This window comes from Agelaius tricolor, unplaced genomic scaffold (assembly GCF_023055355.1).
Source record: "Agelaius tricolor isolate 1412-34295 unplaced genomic scaffold, bAgeTri1.0.p SCAF_5, whole genome shotgun sequence".
Lineage (NCBI taxonomy): Eukaryota > Metazoa > Chordata > Aves > Passeriformes > Icteridae > Agelaius > Agelaius tricolor.
The window spans coordinates 3,387,635-3,406,660 of NW_027269265.1; the positions used below are offsets into that span (position 1 = coordinate 3,387,635).

At 44.2% G+C, this 19,026-nt stretch overlaps 1 protein-coding gene across 1 annotated transcript; it reads left to right on the top strand.

Moving 5' to 3' along the window:
- The first annotated feature begins 11,686 nt into the window (after positions 1–11,686).
- On the top strand, positions 11,687–16,907 carry CDKN3 (cyclin dependent kinase inhibitor 3). The gene is made up of 7 exons (XM_071428394.1): positions 11,687–11,872; positions 12,550–12,605; positions 13,234–13,278; positions 14,071–14,293; positions 15,361–15,392; positions 15,921–16,024; positions 16,614–16,907. Exons 1-7 carry the CDS (start codon positions 11,703–11,705, stop codon positions 16,698–16,700), a joined length of 717 nt encoding a protein of 238 aa, XP_071284495.1. The 5' UTR covers positions 11,687–11,702; the 3' UTR covers positions 16,701–16,907.
- Positions 16,908–19,026: the final 2,119 nt, after the last annotated feature.

The window sequence follows — 19,026 nt, forward strand, 5'->3', positions numbered from 1 at the left end:
CATTAAGTTGTACAAAGTGCTTCCCCACTTTTAAATTGACTGAAATTAAATCAAATTAATTTGGTTTTAATTTATAAGTCAGCTCAAGTAAGCACCAGATTCTTCCTTTTCCTCATGTTCACTACTCTAGGCAGGAATAAGGTCACCCCTGGCCACATGTAGGGCAGAATTTACACCGAAGGCCCCAGCAGTGATGTGTGGAAGAGGCTTTGAGCAGCAGGAACAGCATCCAGGCTCTGGGCTTGCTCCTCTCAGTTGTGCTGACAGGTCTGGAGCTGCCCTTCACACTGTCACATGCTGCTCATGCCCCCTGTCCCCTCCATGCCTTTTTATTTCTTTGACTCATATTTAACAAAGCTCCACACCTCCATCCCTAAGGACTGAGGGCCCCCATTCCTGCTCTGCATTCCCAGCAAGCCCAGCCAAACCTCCACACTGAGGCAGCTTCCAGGCACCCCCGTGTGGGATTTCCTTCCGAGGGTTCTGGGGCTCATCCAAAACCCAGCCCCATGGAGCAAAGGGCTTTCCCCACACTGTCCTATCAGAGGAGTTCAGCTCCAGCCCAGTGTCACTGCCACCTCATCAAGCTGACATGGAGGTGCCAAGAAAGTGCTGTCCTACCCTAGAACTCCAACTTGTCACCACCTCAATGTGAGCCAGTGACATTTCCTATTATTTCCACAGATCTCCAGGGTGTGAATCTGGGATATGGGCTGTAAACATAATTCACAAAGCAAGCTGAGGCTGCACTGATAAATTGTATTTCTTACCCCTTTAAACACTCAACACAGCAAATACATAAAATATCTTGTTTATTAACTTCTTCCTGTGTGGACAGACCCACTCCAGAGAATCAGCCCATTTTTTTTATGTCACATGAATGAAAATCAACATTGGATGACAATCTACTGTGGACCCATTTATGGTGATTTATTGAAGCTTAAGACACTGCTTTCTAAACATATTTTGTGTAACTCACCTGAGAGTCTGACCATCTGGTTAAATAAGATTTTCTAATAGATTTCAAAATGTTGCTGCACTTGGCCTGAAGATAGTAATGTTAAAAACCTCAGCAGTAAGGAAAAAAGTCAAATTACACAAAGGCACAAAGAATTCCTGAGCAAAATTCTGCAGTAAATCCTGAACTGCTGCAAATTGGCATAAAACAACTTCCAGGGGGCAGGAATCTGGTGAGCTATTTAGGTATGAATGGCTGCAATTCCACAGGATCTGAAATTCTTTTTCTGGAAGAACTCAGGCAATCAGGGTTCCCCAGATTGAAATGAGTATCTTACAGGCATGATGCTGTGAGATAAAAAGCATGCTGGCTGTTTTCCAGCAAGGAACTTGAGCATGTCCTTATCTTTAAGCCTATGAGCAGTCACACTGAAGTCTCATGCTTTGGGCCTGAAATTAAACATTAACTCAAGGATTTGGGCCAGAGCCAATGAAATTTAAAAAGTGACAACTCCAAAAGCCAGGGTTGTTTTGGGAACAGTTACTCAGGTGTATCTGGTCTGAGCTCAGCTGACAGTCTCAGGGAGGGATGAAAGTCCTGTTATCTTTCTGCTTTCCCGTTATTTCAGGCCTGACAGTCTCCCATTTAACCATGGGAAATGTTTTCAAGTTAGTAAATAGCTATTGAGATATTTGAGAGCATTTAAAATAAACTTATATAATGTCTTGCAAGATGTAGCACACAGATACCTCCTTCTCATCATCCAAAATACAAATAGAGGAAAATTTAAAATCTGTCACAAAGCTTTGAATTAACTGTTTTATCAATAGCTGAGTATTCTGCATCATTAACCTGCAACTTCAGCTATTAAAGTAAGTCAAGGAGACAGGAAGTGAAGATGGAAATCAGAAAGAATAAAAGCTGCAAAATTAAGCTGTTCTCTTTCACATGTGAAATTCCATATAAAATACTTCCCTATAAATAGTTGTCAATAAACACAACTGCTGCAAATGTATTTGGTAAATGTTGAGGTCAAAGGCCTCAACTGTTTATTGCCTTGTAAACTCAAAGGCAAGTAAATTTATTGCCTGAATGAGTTTCAGAGTATTGGCCATCATAAAAACTCTGCATCCAAGGTACAAACCAGCCCATGGGCTGGATCACAGCTATTCCACACACAACTCAGGACCACCACATGTAGCATAATTCCAAGTATCAGAAATACATCAGGAATATATTGCTGCCATGCTGGATGTACACTGCACTTCCCAGCTGAAGGAATGGATCTCACATTTATGTCATCCAGGTCTCACACAGAGAAGATTATTACTTTATAGATCCTCTTTTCTCTAATTTTAAAAAGGTTGAATTGGTTCTAAAGCTTTCTATAAACTGATTAGAACCATGGTTAGTGTTTAGTGACAAATCCTCTCCTTAGATGCATTATTCATGACTATGCTTCCAGCATTACTGTTTTGAGAACCTTGTTATCTTCCAGCTCCAAAACATAACAGGGCCACTTCAGAAACAAAGTACATCTGTGAATGTGTGTTTGTCTGTATGCACACACATATATAATGTATGTATATATATGTTTTCTTGACCAGGGTTCCATTTAAGGAACATTATGTTTCTGTCCTCTGAAGTTACAGCTCTAGAACTGAATGTGCTCGGTGCCCTTCTTCACATGATCCTCTCTCAAGTACTGTATGATTATTAATTATTGCAAATTAGGAGAGAACAATCTGCTCAAATTGGATCAAGAGAAAGTTCTAGGTTCAAGTTAATATGGCATTTGGTATAAAATACTACACTTAGTAATCTAGCCTGTAAACTCCTCAGGCATATTCCCTCTAATGTTTTTCTCTGTACTGTGGAATATGCAGCCAGTGCTAGGAACTTTGGGGTAAATCCAGTTCTGGGGTAATTCCAATTTTTAATCCCCTTCAGTTGTGTGGTCAAAAGGAGCTGTCTGGCTGCCCAAACTGTGCTTTCCAATTTAACTGGAACTGCATCCTGCCTCCAGTCTGTGAGTCCATCTGTGAGTAGCTGATGGTATCTGCAGATAAAGCTTTGCAGGGTGTTATTTGAGAGTGAAGCTGCTGTCAGGGGATGGAGCAACTGAGTGAGTGCATCAGCCAGTGAGCAGCCCCAGCATCCCCACTTCAGCTGAGCACACACTCGTGTGCACAGGCCCAGGACAGTGCATGCACACAGACAGTGCCCCTGAAGGACAGGAAATTATCAAACAACAAACCAACAGCAGCAGATTTTGAAATCTACTTCCACAGATCTGCAAGCTCAAATAAGTCAGAGATTTAAACACAAAACACCCAGGAACATGCATAGGTATGCCTCATTTCCTAGACAGCTATGGCACAGGTACAGAATGTAGATTTTTGGTTTTACTCCAGAGACATTTGTTTTCTGATATTGTTCCCATCAAAGAAAACTCAATTTTCCTCCAGCCCTTTCTTGGAAATGTTAAACAGTAAACACTGCTCCATCTAAGAAACTGCCCCAGCAAATTCCATGAACAAACACCTTGTCAATGTCAACAAACCAACATTTAAACTGAAAGGTATTGTCATGCTGACCCTCCTTCTTCTATTTGCACCTTTTAAAAAACCACAATTAATCCAAACCACACATAGCATGTGACAAGCATAATACCAAAATACTGTTATGTATGAGTGGGTAAATCAGAAAATTTAACACTTTTCCCCATGTTTCCAGAATAGCTTTATCCTGGGCTGATAATATACAAATGCAGAACACTTGTGACTGAAGACTTCATTGGAGCAATGGACAGTATTTCCATCCAGGAAATTCAGCTCCTGCCTCTTTCCACACCAGAACCACTTAACACACCCACTGATGAGGATTTATCACTTACAGGCCCTGACTGCTTGGGGGAAAGGCTAAGAAAGCAGTACCTCCCTCCCTAGCCAGTGTTACCTAACAGAGCATTACTCATGGTAGTAATTCCACTGGGCTTAATGGGACTAATCAGTAGAATGGTTAAGGTGAAGGAGAAAGAGACTCCAAATTAACACAGGGAGAAAATAAGCCAAATAATAATAATGCACAATTTTAAACATCAAACTCTTCTGTCCTGTAAGTCTGTTTAGCACAATCAATGGAATAACAAGTAAGTGTTATAACATTACCCACCCATTACACTGTCACTCGACAAACAACACAGCCATGAACTTTTCTTGGCATAATGTGGGACATAAATGGGGTTCTGTTGCTTAACCATTCTCCATGATGTTTATAGGAGGGAAATAAGAGCTCAGTATAACTAGGGGCCACAGGAGGGACACTTTAAAGGCTGCACTGCCATGTGTGTCAATACCAAGAGCTCAGCACATCTGGCTTAATTCATTTTTTAGCTGTTTGCTAACTGGAGACCAGGTGTTATTTCCTCTTTGAGATGGGAAATGCCTTTAATTGCTGCCAGTGTATCTCCCTGGTGCCAAATGGGCACTCAGCAGACCCCATGCAAACCAGTGGAGCTGTGGGAGAAGCTGGGGCTGGTACTTGCCCATGGTGGCTCAGCAGACCACAAGCCCTTGGAACAGAGGCTGTGGCTGACTGTGCTCTTAGTCTGACAGAGCCTGAGCCCGTGCAAAGCTTCTCAGTCTTTTGGAAACAGAAATGTAGAAGATGGCTAACTCCAAAATCCCTACCCTCCTCTGAACAAAGGAAGTCTATCTCTTTATCATTATGTCTTCCAAGATTTCTTCCAGAACAAGTTACAGCCTTTAAGGGACTCTACCCAGCAATCCTTTTTAGAAAGGCAGTTTTTAAAAACAATCACCTGTTGCTACAGCCTTTTGGGGAGACCTTTTGACCAGTTGGACTCAGTTTGTCTTTCAAAACTCAGTTAAACATTAGCAAAGCTGCTCATGAATAATTTTTCATAAGAAGCTTTTTTTTTTTTTTCACATCCATGTTTGGCAGAAAGCAGAAACAATTTGAGGCTGTTAGAGAAAAATCAAACTTGCCTCAGATGATCTGTATCCCCAAACAAGTTTAGAGCACAGCTGCAGATAGGTTTTGGAGATATGAGCTTTGTGCACTCACACAAACATCAAACCACATTACCGGCCACAGGAACATGCCAGAGAAGTTCATTTGAAAATCATTATGCATTCATTTCTACAAGTAACACCTTGTGGTCCCTGCTGTGAGCGTGGTTGTGCTGCAGCTATTTCCTTTTATGTCAGAAATGTTTTTTGGAAGTTTGGCAAGAGAAACACACTAATACTTTTGTTAAGAAAAATTTTGGTTTCTGCAGCAGGTCCTTGAGAACAGCAGCATAATGGAAGTACTCAGATTTTTATCATTTGTAACTCAATTTCAGCTTTGCCTTGCATCAGAATAAAATTCCTTCAAAGCTAATTTCAGTCCTGTCCCAAGAGAGCATTTGTCCATATCATGAAAACAGGGATTTTATTTAACACGATTACATGCACATGCTGGTGCAGTCAGATGCCTGACTGGAATAGCAGAGTTAAGACAGGTCAGGATGAAGGTGCACTGGTGGAGCTTGGCAGGGAACCTGCTTTTAGTGTTTCTGGCTCTAGCTGAGAACATCAGTTTCTCATTGGTGAGTCCTGAAAACAAAATTCTTTCCAAAGAAAAAAGAAAAGAAATAAATCCCTTCACAAATTCTACTTCGGGCAATTGTGTATTGGTGTCGTAACTTAAAATCAACAAACCATGCAAAGGAGGTGAATCAAAGTTAAACACATCTGTGGACATGACATTCTTTGATTCTGTTTCTTACACCCACTTTTGAAAGCAGGCTTCTGATGCATCAGGCTCAGCTGGCAGAGGCATTTTATTCAAGTTCTCCCAGCCAGTGCTCCTCCACAGGTATTAAATCCCTCTGGGGAATGCAGGCACAGAGGTAATAAACATATTCGTTTCATTACAACATCTTAAAAAATGTAAAAATTCTAAAAAACCAACTGTAAGCTGACCTGCAGCCAAAGTACACATTAATTATACAGCTTAAGTCAGGCGGATGCTCAAGGAAAAGAGATATAATGTTACACCCAGCTGGATACTTTGTAGTTAGCACAAATGTAATATAAAGCGTACCAGAGTTTGTCAAGTGTCTGTCTGGATTTTCAGTTTTCATTAGTACTATAATTAAAACCACATTTTCAGCTATATTACCTATAACAAGAAAGGAATGAGAAATGAGGTTGTCAAGGTCAGTCTCTTTCTGCTCTTTATCCTGAGTATCTGCAGGCCACAAGCTGTTGAATTTGGTGTAAACCAGAGTAATAGGATGGAATGTCACGTTACAACCAAACCTTTGTGGTTGCAAAGACAAACCGGTGAGGTCACTTCCTTTAATCACCAGCGGAGGGTATTTATCAACAGCCACAGAAGGCAGGGGGACAGGGAGGCAGATGACAGACAGACTGACAGATATATGGAAATACAAACACCCCAAACACAGATACCACAGAGCTGATGCACAGAACGCTCCTTTGCAGAGAGCTGCACTTGATCTTGTGCTGTCACAGTCCTTCCCATCTATAAAAGGCACGTGAATGCTTTTTATGCCCTTTCTATGGTTTGTCACAGAGGGCACAGCAAAGATTTGGAAAACAGGGACAATGGATGATTGGACAAGAACAAGCTCAGAAGATTTAGACCCAGATTCACATTTTTAAAACTTTCAGAGAATTCACAATTTTGCCTAAAGCCTCTAAGGCAAAATGAGCAGGTAGCAGAATTCCCAGGAGAGGGACATGGTGTTACAATCACTATAGTGGGTGCCTTCATTAGAGATGGGTGGTGAAAAGCAGCACAGCCTCATTAAACTCAGCAGAGCTCAACATTTACCAAGGATCTGACCCACAAATTCCAGTACCAAAAATGCAATTTTTTTTTTCACATTCAAGTGCATGTAAGTACTTGAGGCAACCAAAGCACCAGTGAATGCAAATGGAATTCCCTAGCTGTGGTCTAGAAGGTAAATATGGGTTTAACTCGCATGAAACCCAGAAAAAAAAAAGAATAAAAGAATAAAAAAGTAAAGCAGCTGATCAGTCATGTTAAATATAAATGACAGTTTACTTGTGATACTAAAAGGGGATTTTAGCTTCATTAAAAACAAAAGCTAACTACTATGAAGGAGATGAGTGAACTATTACAACACTGAAAGACTTAAAAACGATACCCCAGGAGATAACATTCTGAGAATAAAGTGAAAGAGCTCATATAAAATACAAAAGGTGTGTTGTAAAGAAGGATCAGAAGGGCAGACTTTGAGCTTCATCCAGCCATAAATCAAAAGCTTGTTCTCCATCATTCTTGTCTATGAGGTCAGCTTTGATTCCCAAGCCACAATTCCCAAAGGATGGAGGTATTTCTATTGGCAAGTATGTGTCTTTCTTCCCCCGGGCTGGCTCTGCCAGCCCTGCTGTCACCATGGACTGTCATTATCTCAATCTCTTTACTGCCCAGGATTGTTCCATCCCGGAGCCATAGGGAACTATCACAGGCCTGCGAGAGGAAAACCCATTCAGAAGACCGAGAGCATTTGCAACAGATTAATTGACAAAGAAGTTTATCAAGCCAGGCCATCTGCAATAGTTCAGTGATTCTCCTTCACGGGGACCAAATGCTTTAGCACTCCAGGTGACATGTCAGGGATACAAGCTGTCACACAAAATAAAAGTGTTAAAAAACAGCTCAAAACCTCTAACTCACCAAAGAATACAATATCACTTCTTTACCCAGTCACGTGCTTCATATCTCTTGCATTTGAGTAACTGAAGCAATAATCTTTGAGCTTTAGCTCAGGCAGACTGGCCACACTCACTCACAGTCTGTGTAAACAGGGCTCCCCACCTGAGCACTGCAGACCGGTTCAGCACCTCCGTTTGCAGTCAGGCAGCAGATGAAGGGCAGACACTTTCCAGACTGAAATAAACACAAAATACATTTAGCATGTTGGTTCCTCAACCTTCATGTAACATACTGAACCAGATAATTGTTTTCTTCAATCGAAAAAAAAAATTAATTTCAAAAGACTTCTTGAATATTACTCAACACACCAGACTTTTATAGTGTTCTTGCACAGTGAATTCCATTATTTGCTCCATTAGTACCATAACGGTTTTACTTCAGTAATTCTCACTTACTATGGAGCAACGTTGCTGTGTGGTGTAAAACCTGATAGTTACTGCGAGTATCTCTAACAGAGATAACATTTACACAGAATAATAGAGACATCCGATCCCGTATGTTTCTGGAGATAAAAACCTTCATTCTTTTGGCAACAATTCGTAGGGGAAAGGCTTCGATGGGGGTAAAACTTAAATTTTTAATACAAGATCGCCCTCTACTGTTTAGGAGAGAGGAAAATGAGTGAGGATGGCAGAGAGTGATTTGGGCTGGAAGGGACCTTAAAGCCCATCTCATCCCAACTCCTGCCACAGCAGGGACACCTTCCACTACCCCAGGGTGCTCCAAGCCCCGTCCAGCCTGGCCTTGGACACTTCCAGGGATCTGTTCCACCTATTGTTTTTTACCCTCCAGAAACAACAACCTGGAAAAGTAAAATGATTCCTTGTGGGATGTTGTGGTGCTATGACTGGTGGAGGGCTCCCGAAGAGACCTGGGACATACATGAATTATCAGGCTTGCTAAAACTTCCAGAAAGTGAGATATGAAATGAGAAGTGACAGGTCTTTGGCATCACAGGTGATTGTTTGGAGTTATCAGTTATCAACATTCTTCAAATTATTTTGATGATTTGGACATTTCAGATCTGATTTTATATCTCCTTGCAGGGAAAGATCACACCTATAGAGCTTGTTTATTCAAGGTTTATCTTTACCTAAGAGGATGTAGCTTCAATCTCCTCCCCTCCTTGTTTCACACCAGTCCCCTGGCTCTCTCTGCCACACACTCACGGTCATTCCAAGCTTTTACCTGATGTAAATCAATTATTTATTTTGCCCATGAAACCTGAGTGCTGAATGGCAGATAGAAGATGTCACCTGTGTGCAGCACTCCACTGTCCCCAGAGATGAGAGCTCTTCCCATGACCCAGGGACAGCAAAACCAGGTTAGGCTTAGCTGTACTTGTGTGGAATTTCAACACTTTACTGGTGTGAAAAGTTCTGAGCTTGGGATATAAAGCTCCTCACTTTGGTTGGTGCAGGCAGACACAACAGCCATGTGTACCCAGAGGAACATGCACCTGCAGTTCCTGGCCCAGCCAATTATCTAAAAGCTCAATTAAAATTCTGATTAAATCGTACCTTTCACCAACTAAATCGTCCAAATTATAAATTTCAACCTATGTCTTTTATCCACTTCACAGGCCCTCAGTCCATCAACTGATAAAGACTTCCAGAATGTTGATGTTGATGCTCTCCTTTTTACATGTCAAAAAGGCACTTTTTGGCAGAAAACTAACCTTTCCTACAAAATAGACAACAATCAATTTGATGTGCTGGGCAACAGCTCAATTTAAGAAATAAGCAGACCACTCTGATAGGCAATCAGCCAATAAACACAATATTTGTCATTTAATTCTGGAAGATAACAAGGATAATAAGGAAACTCACAGGACTTCCCCAGGGCAGGATTTGGGGTGCTTTTTCCCAATCTTTTTCCAAAATCTAGTTCAAATTTCACACCTACTAGCCCTATTTATTTCTGCCACAGCCATTATCACCATTTTCTGTGCAATACCATTTTGATTTCCACTACATGATGGCACCCAAATTCCTGGGAATTCTTCTGATCTTTTCAAAGAGTGACCAGGAGCATTACCATTGTTGCTCTTTTCATATTTATTTATCAGCCTCACGCTGCTGCTTCCATAAAGCTGCAATCCCCAGACTTCAAGTCTGCAGTAACTTTCTCCTGAATAGGAAAAAAATCAATAACGGGGGGGAAAAAATACAGCAAATTTCACATTTTGATCAGAGTACAAGTGTTGTACATGATATCTAATGGGACCACAGTTAAAACAAAAGCAAACAACATACCTGCTCCTTTGTGCCTTTCCTGAGTTATTAAAATCATGTTTGCAGCTACAGTGACTGCCTGTCCTCACATTGCCTCAATCCTTAGGAGGTATTTCTTCCCATAGTTCATCAGGGTTTGCAACATCTGGATTGTTTTAATTCCCCATTATGCTAAGTAATGTAATTTTTGTACCTCTGCTATCATATTCTGAGTTTTAATAAACTCGTCTTCTCCTTGATCCTCTCATCATCTGTTTCTTCATTCCCTGAACCCATCCCAAATCCTGCCCTTTCAAGCAATTTGCTCCTACAATCCTTCTCAGGCAGGTTTCAATAAAACTTCCAGCTGTGGAACCAAAGTTACTATGTAGGACTAAAATTTAAAATCTCCACACCTGGAAATCTTGCACTGGTCCTACTGGGAGTCCTACCAAGCTCAAACCACTTGTGGCCAGCCATTCCTTTGACTTGGAACATCTTTGGAAGCCTCCATGGCATTACCCTCTAAATAAATGCCAAAACTCACTGTTTGTGCCTGGATCCTTTGCAGCATAGCTCTATGTGAGTCTAAACACAGGCTGTAGAAATGCCTTAATGCAATTTTAATAAACAAAATCCCACACTGGTAATTGATGCATTTCTTCTTCTTGATTAATGGCCAGAGTTACTCACAGAATAAACCAGAAATTCTGCAAAAAAAGATCTACTGGAATTCCCTAAGCATAGGCAGCAGCCCAGCTCTTAAAAAGAGGGAGCCAAAAATATTTTTTCCTCCCTGGAGTGATCCTTCATGCTAGTTATGTTCAGATAAAAACTCCATGCAAGAGCCTCAAAAAACTATTTTTACAGCTCAATTGAAAGTAGTATCAGGATAAGAATACTTCAAGTTCACAGCTTAAAAGTACAAAAATGGCTCATTTTTTACTATTGGAAAGTCCTATGGTCTCTGCATATGGAATTGACCACCCAAAACCTCCACAAGGCACCTGCTCGAGATCATCCCTGCTCTTGCATATTCTGTGAGTGAAGACTCACATCCTTCTCCATTTTATCACGGAATCACAGAATGTTTTGGGTTGAAAGGGAATTTAAAGCCCATCCAGTTCCACCTTCTGCCATCAGCAGGCACCTTCCACTAGACCAGGTTGTTCCAAGCCGATCTTAGAGCATTGCCAGGCATGGGGCAGCCACAGATTCTCTGGGGAACCGGAGTCAGGGCCTCACCATCCTCACAAGGAAGAGTTTTCTCGCTAATATCCCATCTAACCCTGCCATATGTCTTTGTGAATTCATTCCCCTTTGCCCTATCACTGTTAAGAACCACTGGGACTACCAGGAATAGGATAACTAGGAACACACCCTCAAGAGGAATTTAAAATGTAATTAGGGGCGGGGGATCCCCTCACGGAGCCCTCACGGAGCCCTCACGGAGCCCTCACGGAGCCCTCACGGAGCCCTCACGGAGCCCTCACGGAGCCCTCACGGAGCCCTCACGGAGCCCAGCGCTCGAGACCATCCCTTCCCGCCTCGCCCAATCAGCGCGGGGATCATCGCTTATATTAGCATATTGAACCCCGCCCTCCTCGCTTCTCACCAATCAGAGCGCTCCTTTCATGAAGCCGGGGGGGAAGGCCTGCTCGGCTTTCCACACACACGCTGAGCCGCAGCTTCCCATTGGGCAATGGGCCGGTGGGCGGGGCCAACTTGAACGGGCGGCGGCGGGGAGCGGCGCCATGGTGAAACCGCTGAGGGATCAGGATCGGGATCCCGGTGCCGCCGAGGGTCCCGGCCCCACGATGAGCCCCCCGCTCTCCCCGCAGCCCGCTGCGGCGCCAGCCGACGGCTTCGTCTCCTCAGACGATGAGTCCGCCGAGGAGGACCCAAGCCCGCTCCACATCTCCTGGTAAGGCGGCACCCGCGGGGTCCTTTCCCCGAGGAAGTTGTATTAAATCGCTATCCTGAGAAACAAGAGGGTGTTCCCTTCGCAAGGAAAACCCGAGCCGGGCTCTGGTGACCTTCCGGGCTGGGGGTGGTGCTGGGGAAGTGTCGGAGGATGTGGCTGGGGTTGGAAGGGGCCTCTGGGGCTGGTCCAACCGCCCTGCCCGAGGGCTCACCCACAGCAGGAGCCAAGGATCGCATCCAGGTGGGTTTAAAATGTTTCCATTTAAAACTGCACAACTTCTCTGGCAGCCCGTTCCAGGCCTCTGTTTTTACAGGGTGAGGAGCTCCTGGCACAGAGAAGCTGTGGCTGCCCCATCCCTGGAAGTGTTCCAGGCCAGCTTGGAGAGGGCTTGGAGCAACCTGGGATCGTGGAAATTGTCCCTGCCCACGGCAGGGGATTGGAACAAGATGATCTTTAACGTCCCCTCCAACCCTAAGCTTTTGTCACCCTCAAAGTAACATTTTTCCTCATATTCACTTCCTGTGTTTCATTTTGTTCCTGTTGGTCCTCATCATCCCACCAGACACTGGTGAAAAAGTCCCACCCTCTTGACACCCCCTCTAAAGACATTTATACATTTAAATAATTGAAATCTTCCCTTCTGATTTTTATTTATTTTATTTTTTATTTTCTAACAGGTTGTCTTTGTCTCCTCTCTACTCTTCAGAGTTCCTGGGATTATGTTCCCTTCCAGGTAAGAAGCATTCACTGAAATTTGCAGGCATATTTGAGAGATGAAGAGGGGTAATACCTTGTACCCCAAATTTCTGTGCTGTGGGTGACTTCTTTTATAATCTACCCCTGGAATAAGTGTTTTGGAAACACCAAAGCTAATCTAGAGAATATCTTAATGCAAGATCATGGTTTTTTAAGTCAAAAAAGTAAACATATAAACTTTGTCTGCATTTTTAATTACCAGAACTGCTGCCATGGTGAATCTCCATTCAACTCTTAAGTGTTCTTTATTCAGCCCTTTTATTTGTTGGATGATTTTTTTGTGTTTGGTGGGGGGATTTTATGCTGTACCCTGATTTAAAATATCCAAAACTTTTTATCTGGAAAACACAAAGCACCTTAAAACCTTGGGCAGATTTCTTTCATTAATCCTATTGCATTACAGTATTAAGCAGATAATGGTGTTTAAACTGTCTTCTGCACCAGGGATCTACTTGCAAAAACAAGAACTATGTTTTATTCAGGGTGTGGCTTTGTTCCTTGCTTCGATTTTGGGGGGAGGCTGCCTGTGCTCTGTTCTGCTGCAGCAGCCATCCCATAAATATCACTTACCTGCAGTGGTAATTATTGTTCATAACTTGTTTCAGGTTGCAGGTTTAAGGATATCAGAAGAAATCTTCAGAAAGATATAGGTGAGTGTTCTTTGTGCCAAGGGCAATTCCATGAATATTCCATGACTATGGAATAAATAGTGAGGATATTTCCAGGCAGGGGCTGCACAGTACCCCTGAGGCATCTTCAGAGCAGCTGGGATCAAGATGAATTAGAAACTTGTAGTCTTCCTTTTTCCCAGAGAAAAGGTGAAATTGGGATAGAAGAGATGGAATCATGTAAAGATTTCTGCTGAGTATTCAGCTGTAAGCACTAAAGAGCAGAGACCAACAGCAAATCCCCTCAGTGTCTGGGCAAGTCAAGCTTAGGAAGGAACTCCTGGCTGTGAGGCTGGGGAGGCCCTGGCACAGAGCAGCTGTGGCTGCCCCTGGATCCCTGGCAGTGCCCAAGGCCAGGCTGGACAGGGCTTGGAGCAGCCTGGGACAGTGGGAGGTGTCCCTGCCATGGCAGGGGTGGAATGAGATGGGCTTTGAGGTCCTTTCCAACCCAAACCCTCCTGGGATTCTGTGATTTTAACTGGAGAGGGGACAGAAACATCCTTAAGTGGGTAACAGGCTGTCCTCAGTGCTGCTGTGTTCTCCAGTGAGATTCTCTCAGGATTCCCTCTGAACTGAGAAAATTCCTCTCCTGGATTAGCTGAAGGGAAATGTGGGGGAGGCTCAGTGGAAGAAAGAGTGCTCAAACCAAAATTGCTCACTCCTACTGCCTTAGCCCCAAAGATTAAACAAGAGATCAGGACCAAGGTCCTTATCTGCTTATCCTTAAGCTTGATTGGCTTTTGTTTATCTGCAAGTGTCTTAATCCATTGGCAGGAGAACTAAAGAGCTGTGGGATCCAGGATGTTTTTGTGCTTTGTACCAGAGGAGAGCTCTCAAAATACCGAGTGCCAAACCTGATTGACACCTACCAACAGCACGGGATGTGTGTGCACCACCACCCCATTCCTGATGGGAATGCTCCTGACATTGCCACCTGCTGCAAGATCCTGGAAGAGCTCAGAACCTGCCTGGAAAATAAGCAGAAAACAATGATACAGTAGGTTCTGCCTCCCCATCACCCCACCTTCCTGTAAAGGATGCCAGCTTCTCTCCAGGTGTATGAGCAGGGGAAATAGGATGGTGTGAAAAGGCAGTTGCAATCTTTAGGGTTAGTTCATGCTGTGAAGTCTGCTTGTTCCTCCTCTCTCCTATTTGGAGGGAATTCTTCCTTTCAGAAGATCAGAATGTCCTGTTTCAAGATTAGAATGTCCCATTTCCCCTTGCTCTGTCCAGCAAGAGTTTTAAAGTGTGTTTTGAGTGGCAGCACAGGGCTCTTTGCTCCCAGCTACCTGGATATCAGGTGTACAGAATGAGTTGGGAGCTAAAACACTCTTTTGTCAGAGGCTGTGACTGCCCCATCCCTGGAAGTGTTCCAGGTCAGGGATGGGGCTTGGAACAACCTGATCCAGTGGAAGGTGTCCCTGCCCATGGCGGGGGTGGAATGAATGAAGTGACTCTAAGGTCCCTTCTAACCCAAACCACTCTATAATTCTATAACATTTCTCTGGACTATTTATCAGGGACTCAGTGGGTTCCAGCAGTGCAAAATCCACTCCTGATTTCCATGAATGAGTTTAAAGGAATTTATTTAGCTGAGCTCAGAAGAGAGGGAAGAGCTTTCCAAATTCCATGTTCCCTGAATGATCCCACTGACACCTTCCTGTACAGAAATCCACTGAGTCCTTGGTCTTCCTGCTGTTCTCACAACTGCCTCAAACCCTTAATCTGGAGTAGGATTTAAAGAAATTTGAATTGTCCATCCTCCTACTCTTTCCTGTCCTCCTGTGCCTTTGAGACTATTAGCAGGAATGAAGGGGAACTTTAAATTGGAGGTTTCCATGGAAAGATACAGAAGGTCTGGAGAATAAATAGGCTATATCCCTGTAGGTATAGAAATAGAATATAGAAAATATGTTGAAATTCTTGTTCTGACTTTTTTGGTACCACTGCTCCTCTTGATTGTCTTAAGGCAAGAACTGTGTCCATCTATTTATGTGTTGGGGGGTCCCTGGGTGCTGCAGTTTGCTACAGCTTGTTCCAACCAGATGTTTTCTTTTCTTCCAGCTGTTATGGTGGCCTTGGACGCTCATGTCTTGGTAAGCATTTGTCTCCATCCCACAAACCCACAGAGCCAAATTCTGCTGGAAGCTTCCCTGTGGATGCAATCCAAACTGCCACTACCAGGAGCAGCCTGGTTAATAGAAAGGACATGAACCAATTCCTCTGCATCTGATTCACCCCAGTGTTGCCCCTTAAAGCTTTCAGGAGTGTTAGTTACTGTGTGTTCCCAGAAGGAAGGGGTGGGAATATGGCCAGAAGACACAAAGGGGAATTAACTGGGTGTACTGGCACTCATTCCTGAAAAGCCTAGGAATTGTATCCCAGATGCTGCTGGGAAGGCAGGGGGAACATAGTGGGAGGGTTTTCACCTATTTCTGAAGCCCATAGGCTTAGGCAGGAGCAGCAGGGAGATGGGCCAGTACCCAGAGATACAATTCTGCAAGAGATCCAAGAGCTCAGGGGCCTGGATAGGTTTGCCAGGATGGTTTTCATGGGACAAATCAGTGGCTGTGTGCAGTCAGAGGTGCTCAGCAGCACTCAGGTGTAAACACTTTCCCTTGCAGTGGCTGCCTGTCTCCTGCTCCAGCTTTCAGACACCCTGGCACCTCAGCAGGTGATAGAGAGCCTCAGGAACCTGAGAGGATCAGGGGCCATACAGACCATCAAGGTAATGGGGCTGCAGCAGGTAATACACAGCTCCAAACACCAGTGAGAGCTCAGGCAGTCCCCTCCTTCACTTCCCAGAGATACCTTTGCCTTTCCAACAGCTGCTCTCTGGGGTTTGAGCTGTTTCCTGCTTTCAAGAAACAGCTTCTCCCAAGAGGAAAAGGCCTCAAGTTGTGCCAGAAAAGGTTTGAGTTGGATAATAGAGGAAATTTCTTCACTGAAAGGGTTGTCCAGCCCTGGCACAGCTGCCCATGGCAGGGGTGGAGTCCCCATCCCTGGAGGGATTAAAAAGCCATGTGAATGCACTTAGGGATGTGGGCTAGTGGTGGCCTTAGAGTGCTGGGGGAATGGTTGCACTCAAAGACCTTAGAGAGATTTTCCAACCTAAATGATTCCACGATTCCAAATAAAGCAGCTTTGAATTGAATCTGACAGTGAAAAATCCCAGAGGATGTGGAGTAAGCACACAAAGAACAAATGGACCAGAGGGTGCAGTTTTCATCCAGGGCTATCAAACAGCTTTTTAACACAGGTGGTGCCTCTTGCTGAAGCACAGAGCACTCACTGCAGGCCTGGTTGTGCATTTCCAGCAGTACAATTTCCTCCATGACTTCCGGGAGAACCTGGCTGCTCACCTGGCCACAAAGGACCCGGTGCTGAGATCAGCGTCGCGGTAGCTGATCCTGCCATGGGGTCTGTGCCTGTGTGGAAAACTCCTGGACAAGACACTTCTCTGCTGACCTTTCCTCAGTGCTACTGCCTGTGTGACAGAGCTGCTGCCTTCCAAATCTGTGTGTAAAGTATTGGGATGGGGAAGGAAATCCTAGAGAACATGTGGCATCTTCCCCTCTTTGGTGATTTTAATACTCACTGCCTGAAAAATACATGTACAAGTGTGTTTGTGTCCATTGCTGTTCTGCTGGGAGAATGAAGCTGGATAGAAATTCCATCTCTGGAGCTGTTTAAAACACCCTCACACCATCAGCTCTGCTGTAAAGCAAAGTCAAGGCAAGCTGGAGCTCTCACCCCTTCCGAGCTTTTAACAACTCGTTCTAAAATGTCACAGGCTCTGCTCCATGTGTTGAGGGCTATTTGGGAAGGAGTCTCCTCATTCCAAGAGCAGGAGGTGTTGTACCACAAATCTGTGACACACCCAGCAGGGGGGCTGTAGGTGACTGTGGCAGGAAGACACTGCTGCAGCTGCGTGGGTGAGCTGGCACAGCCCTTCTGCCACCACTGAGAGTAAACAAACAATCAGCTGTGGGCTGGGAGAGGAGCTCACAGAACAGCCCTCTAACAGGGCCCAGCCCTCCTGTTTCACTATATCCATTCATAAAAGCATGATGAAACAGCTCCTGGCTTTTGCTCAAGTTCAGGATTTTGCTAAAGTTCAGGACCATCTCAAGTCAAAAGTTGGGATGAGACTCCACACAACAGCAGGGGGCTGGAGTTGAACAAGTCCCTGCTTTGTGAACTTCAGAATTTATCTCTGAACATTTGAACTTTGAGCAGAAAGGTGATTTCTGCAGATTAATTAGTGTTTACTGCCATTCCCTTCCCCACTCTTATGGCAAACAGGAACTTTTCCAGTTTCCACAGCATAGAATAATTTACAGCAAATACCCTGCCCCAAATGTGCTTCAGTACTTAATCCTTGCAGCTAATGGTTTTCAGATATTAAATATTTATCACATGAGTCAGCAGGAAGCTTGCTGAGGGCAAGAGAAATGTTCTTTATCTTCTCCATAATCTTTTGCCTCCTAGAACTCCAAAACCAATGATGAGGTCCACATTTTGAATGCCAAAGGCCTGGTACTCCAGCAAGGCATCACACAAGGGCTACTCCAACACTCCTGGGCCAGGAGGCTGATGTTGCTGGACAGGGCTGGTGTTATCCACACCCCTGGGCAGCTGGGAATACTCATCTGCACCCCACACATCCAGCTAAAGCTGCTCAGCAGCAGGACAGTGCAAACACTTGGGTAAATATTGCTGGGCCCTTGCAGCTGGAGGGGCTGCAGAAGCAGCTGTCAGTTGGGCTCAGTCAGGCCTGCATTGTTTATTCCAGTGTGGAATTTGGCTCTAACCAGCCCAAATGCCAAGGGAACAAGAGATTTGTTTAGAAGGTTGAGGAGAGCCAGGGGCTACAAGCAGCCAGTCTTGTTTCCATAATGGATTAATAAATATACAAACATGAGAAAGTTTTAATGAGCTTTGCTACCATAGGCTGAAGTCATCTCTTACATCTTCAGAAGAGTCAAGCAGCAGAAAAATAAAAATGATCCAATAGGAACAATATTCATGAGTTTCCAAAAAAGCCTTTCAAAAATTCTTCCACGAAAAGCCAAAAATTATGGTTGCACAAGGAAAAAACCAATCATGGAATGCTGAAGGCTTGAGCAGTAGGGGCATGGGAAATGCTCAATCAACGGAAGGAAATGTGAGGAAAACAATTTTATGTACAAAGCAATAAACTGTCAGGACTATTATTACTTAGGAAAGAGAATTTGAAGTTATCACAGCCTGACTTCTCTTATACCCCATATATTCATAAAAACTAGAAACTACCACTCTCCATGCCCTGGGAACCCAAACTTTGTGTGATAAGAGCCCAGAAAAGGGGAAGGCTGTGGAGGAAAAAGGACAGTCCCAAAGCTGTGGAGGGACTTCCAACCAGAGAACAAACAGACTCAGCCCCTGTGACAGGTGACATGAGTAAAGTCTGTTCACTCACACCCAGCACAAATAAGGTGCAAAGGGGGACATTTTCAGCACATCCTAAAAGATGAGAGTGTAGGGTCACTAAGTGGAGTCTGGCAGAACCATTAAATGCCTGGGTTTTACACACAGCAATTCCACTGCCAGGATTGCCCAGAGCAGCTGTGGCTGCTCCATCACTGGAGTGTCCAAGGCCAGGCTGGACAGGGCTTGGAGCAGCCTGGGATACAGGAAGGTGTCCCTGCCATGGCAGGGGCTGGAATGGGATGGGATTGAATTTAATGT

Coding starts and splice junctions, on each gene's coding strand:
- CDKN3 (XM_071428394.1), top strand. CDS start 11,703: ATGGTGAAACCGCTGAGGGATCAGGATCGGGATCCCGGTGCCGCCGAG. Junction 12,606..13,233: donor GGGATTATGTTCCCTTCCAG/GTAAGAAGCATT, acceptor AACTTGTTTCAG/GTTGCAGGTTTAAGGATATC. Junction 13,279..14,070: donor AAATCTTCAGAAAGATATAG/GTGAGTGTTCTT, acceptor ATCCATTGGCAG/GAGAACTAAAGAGCTGTGGG.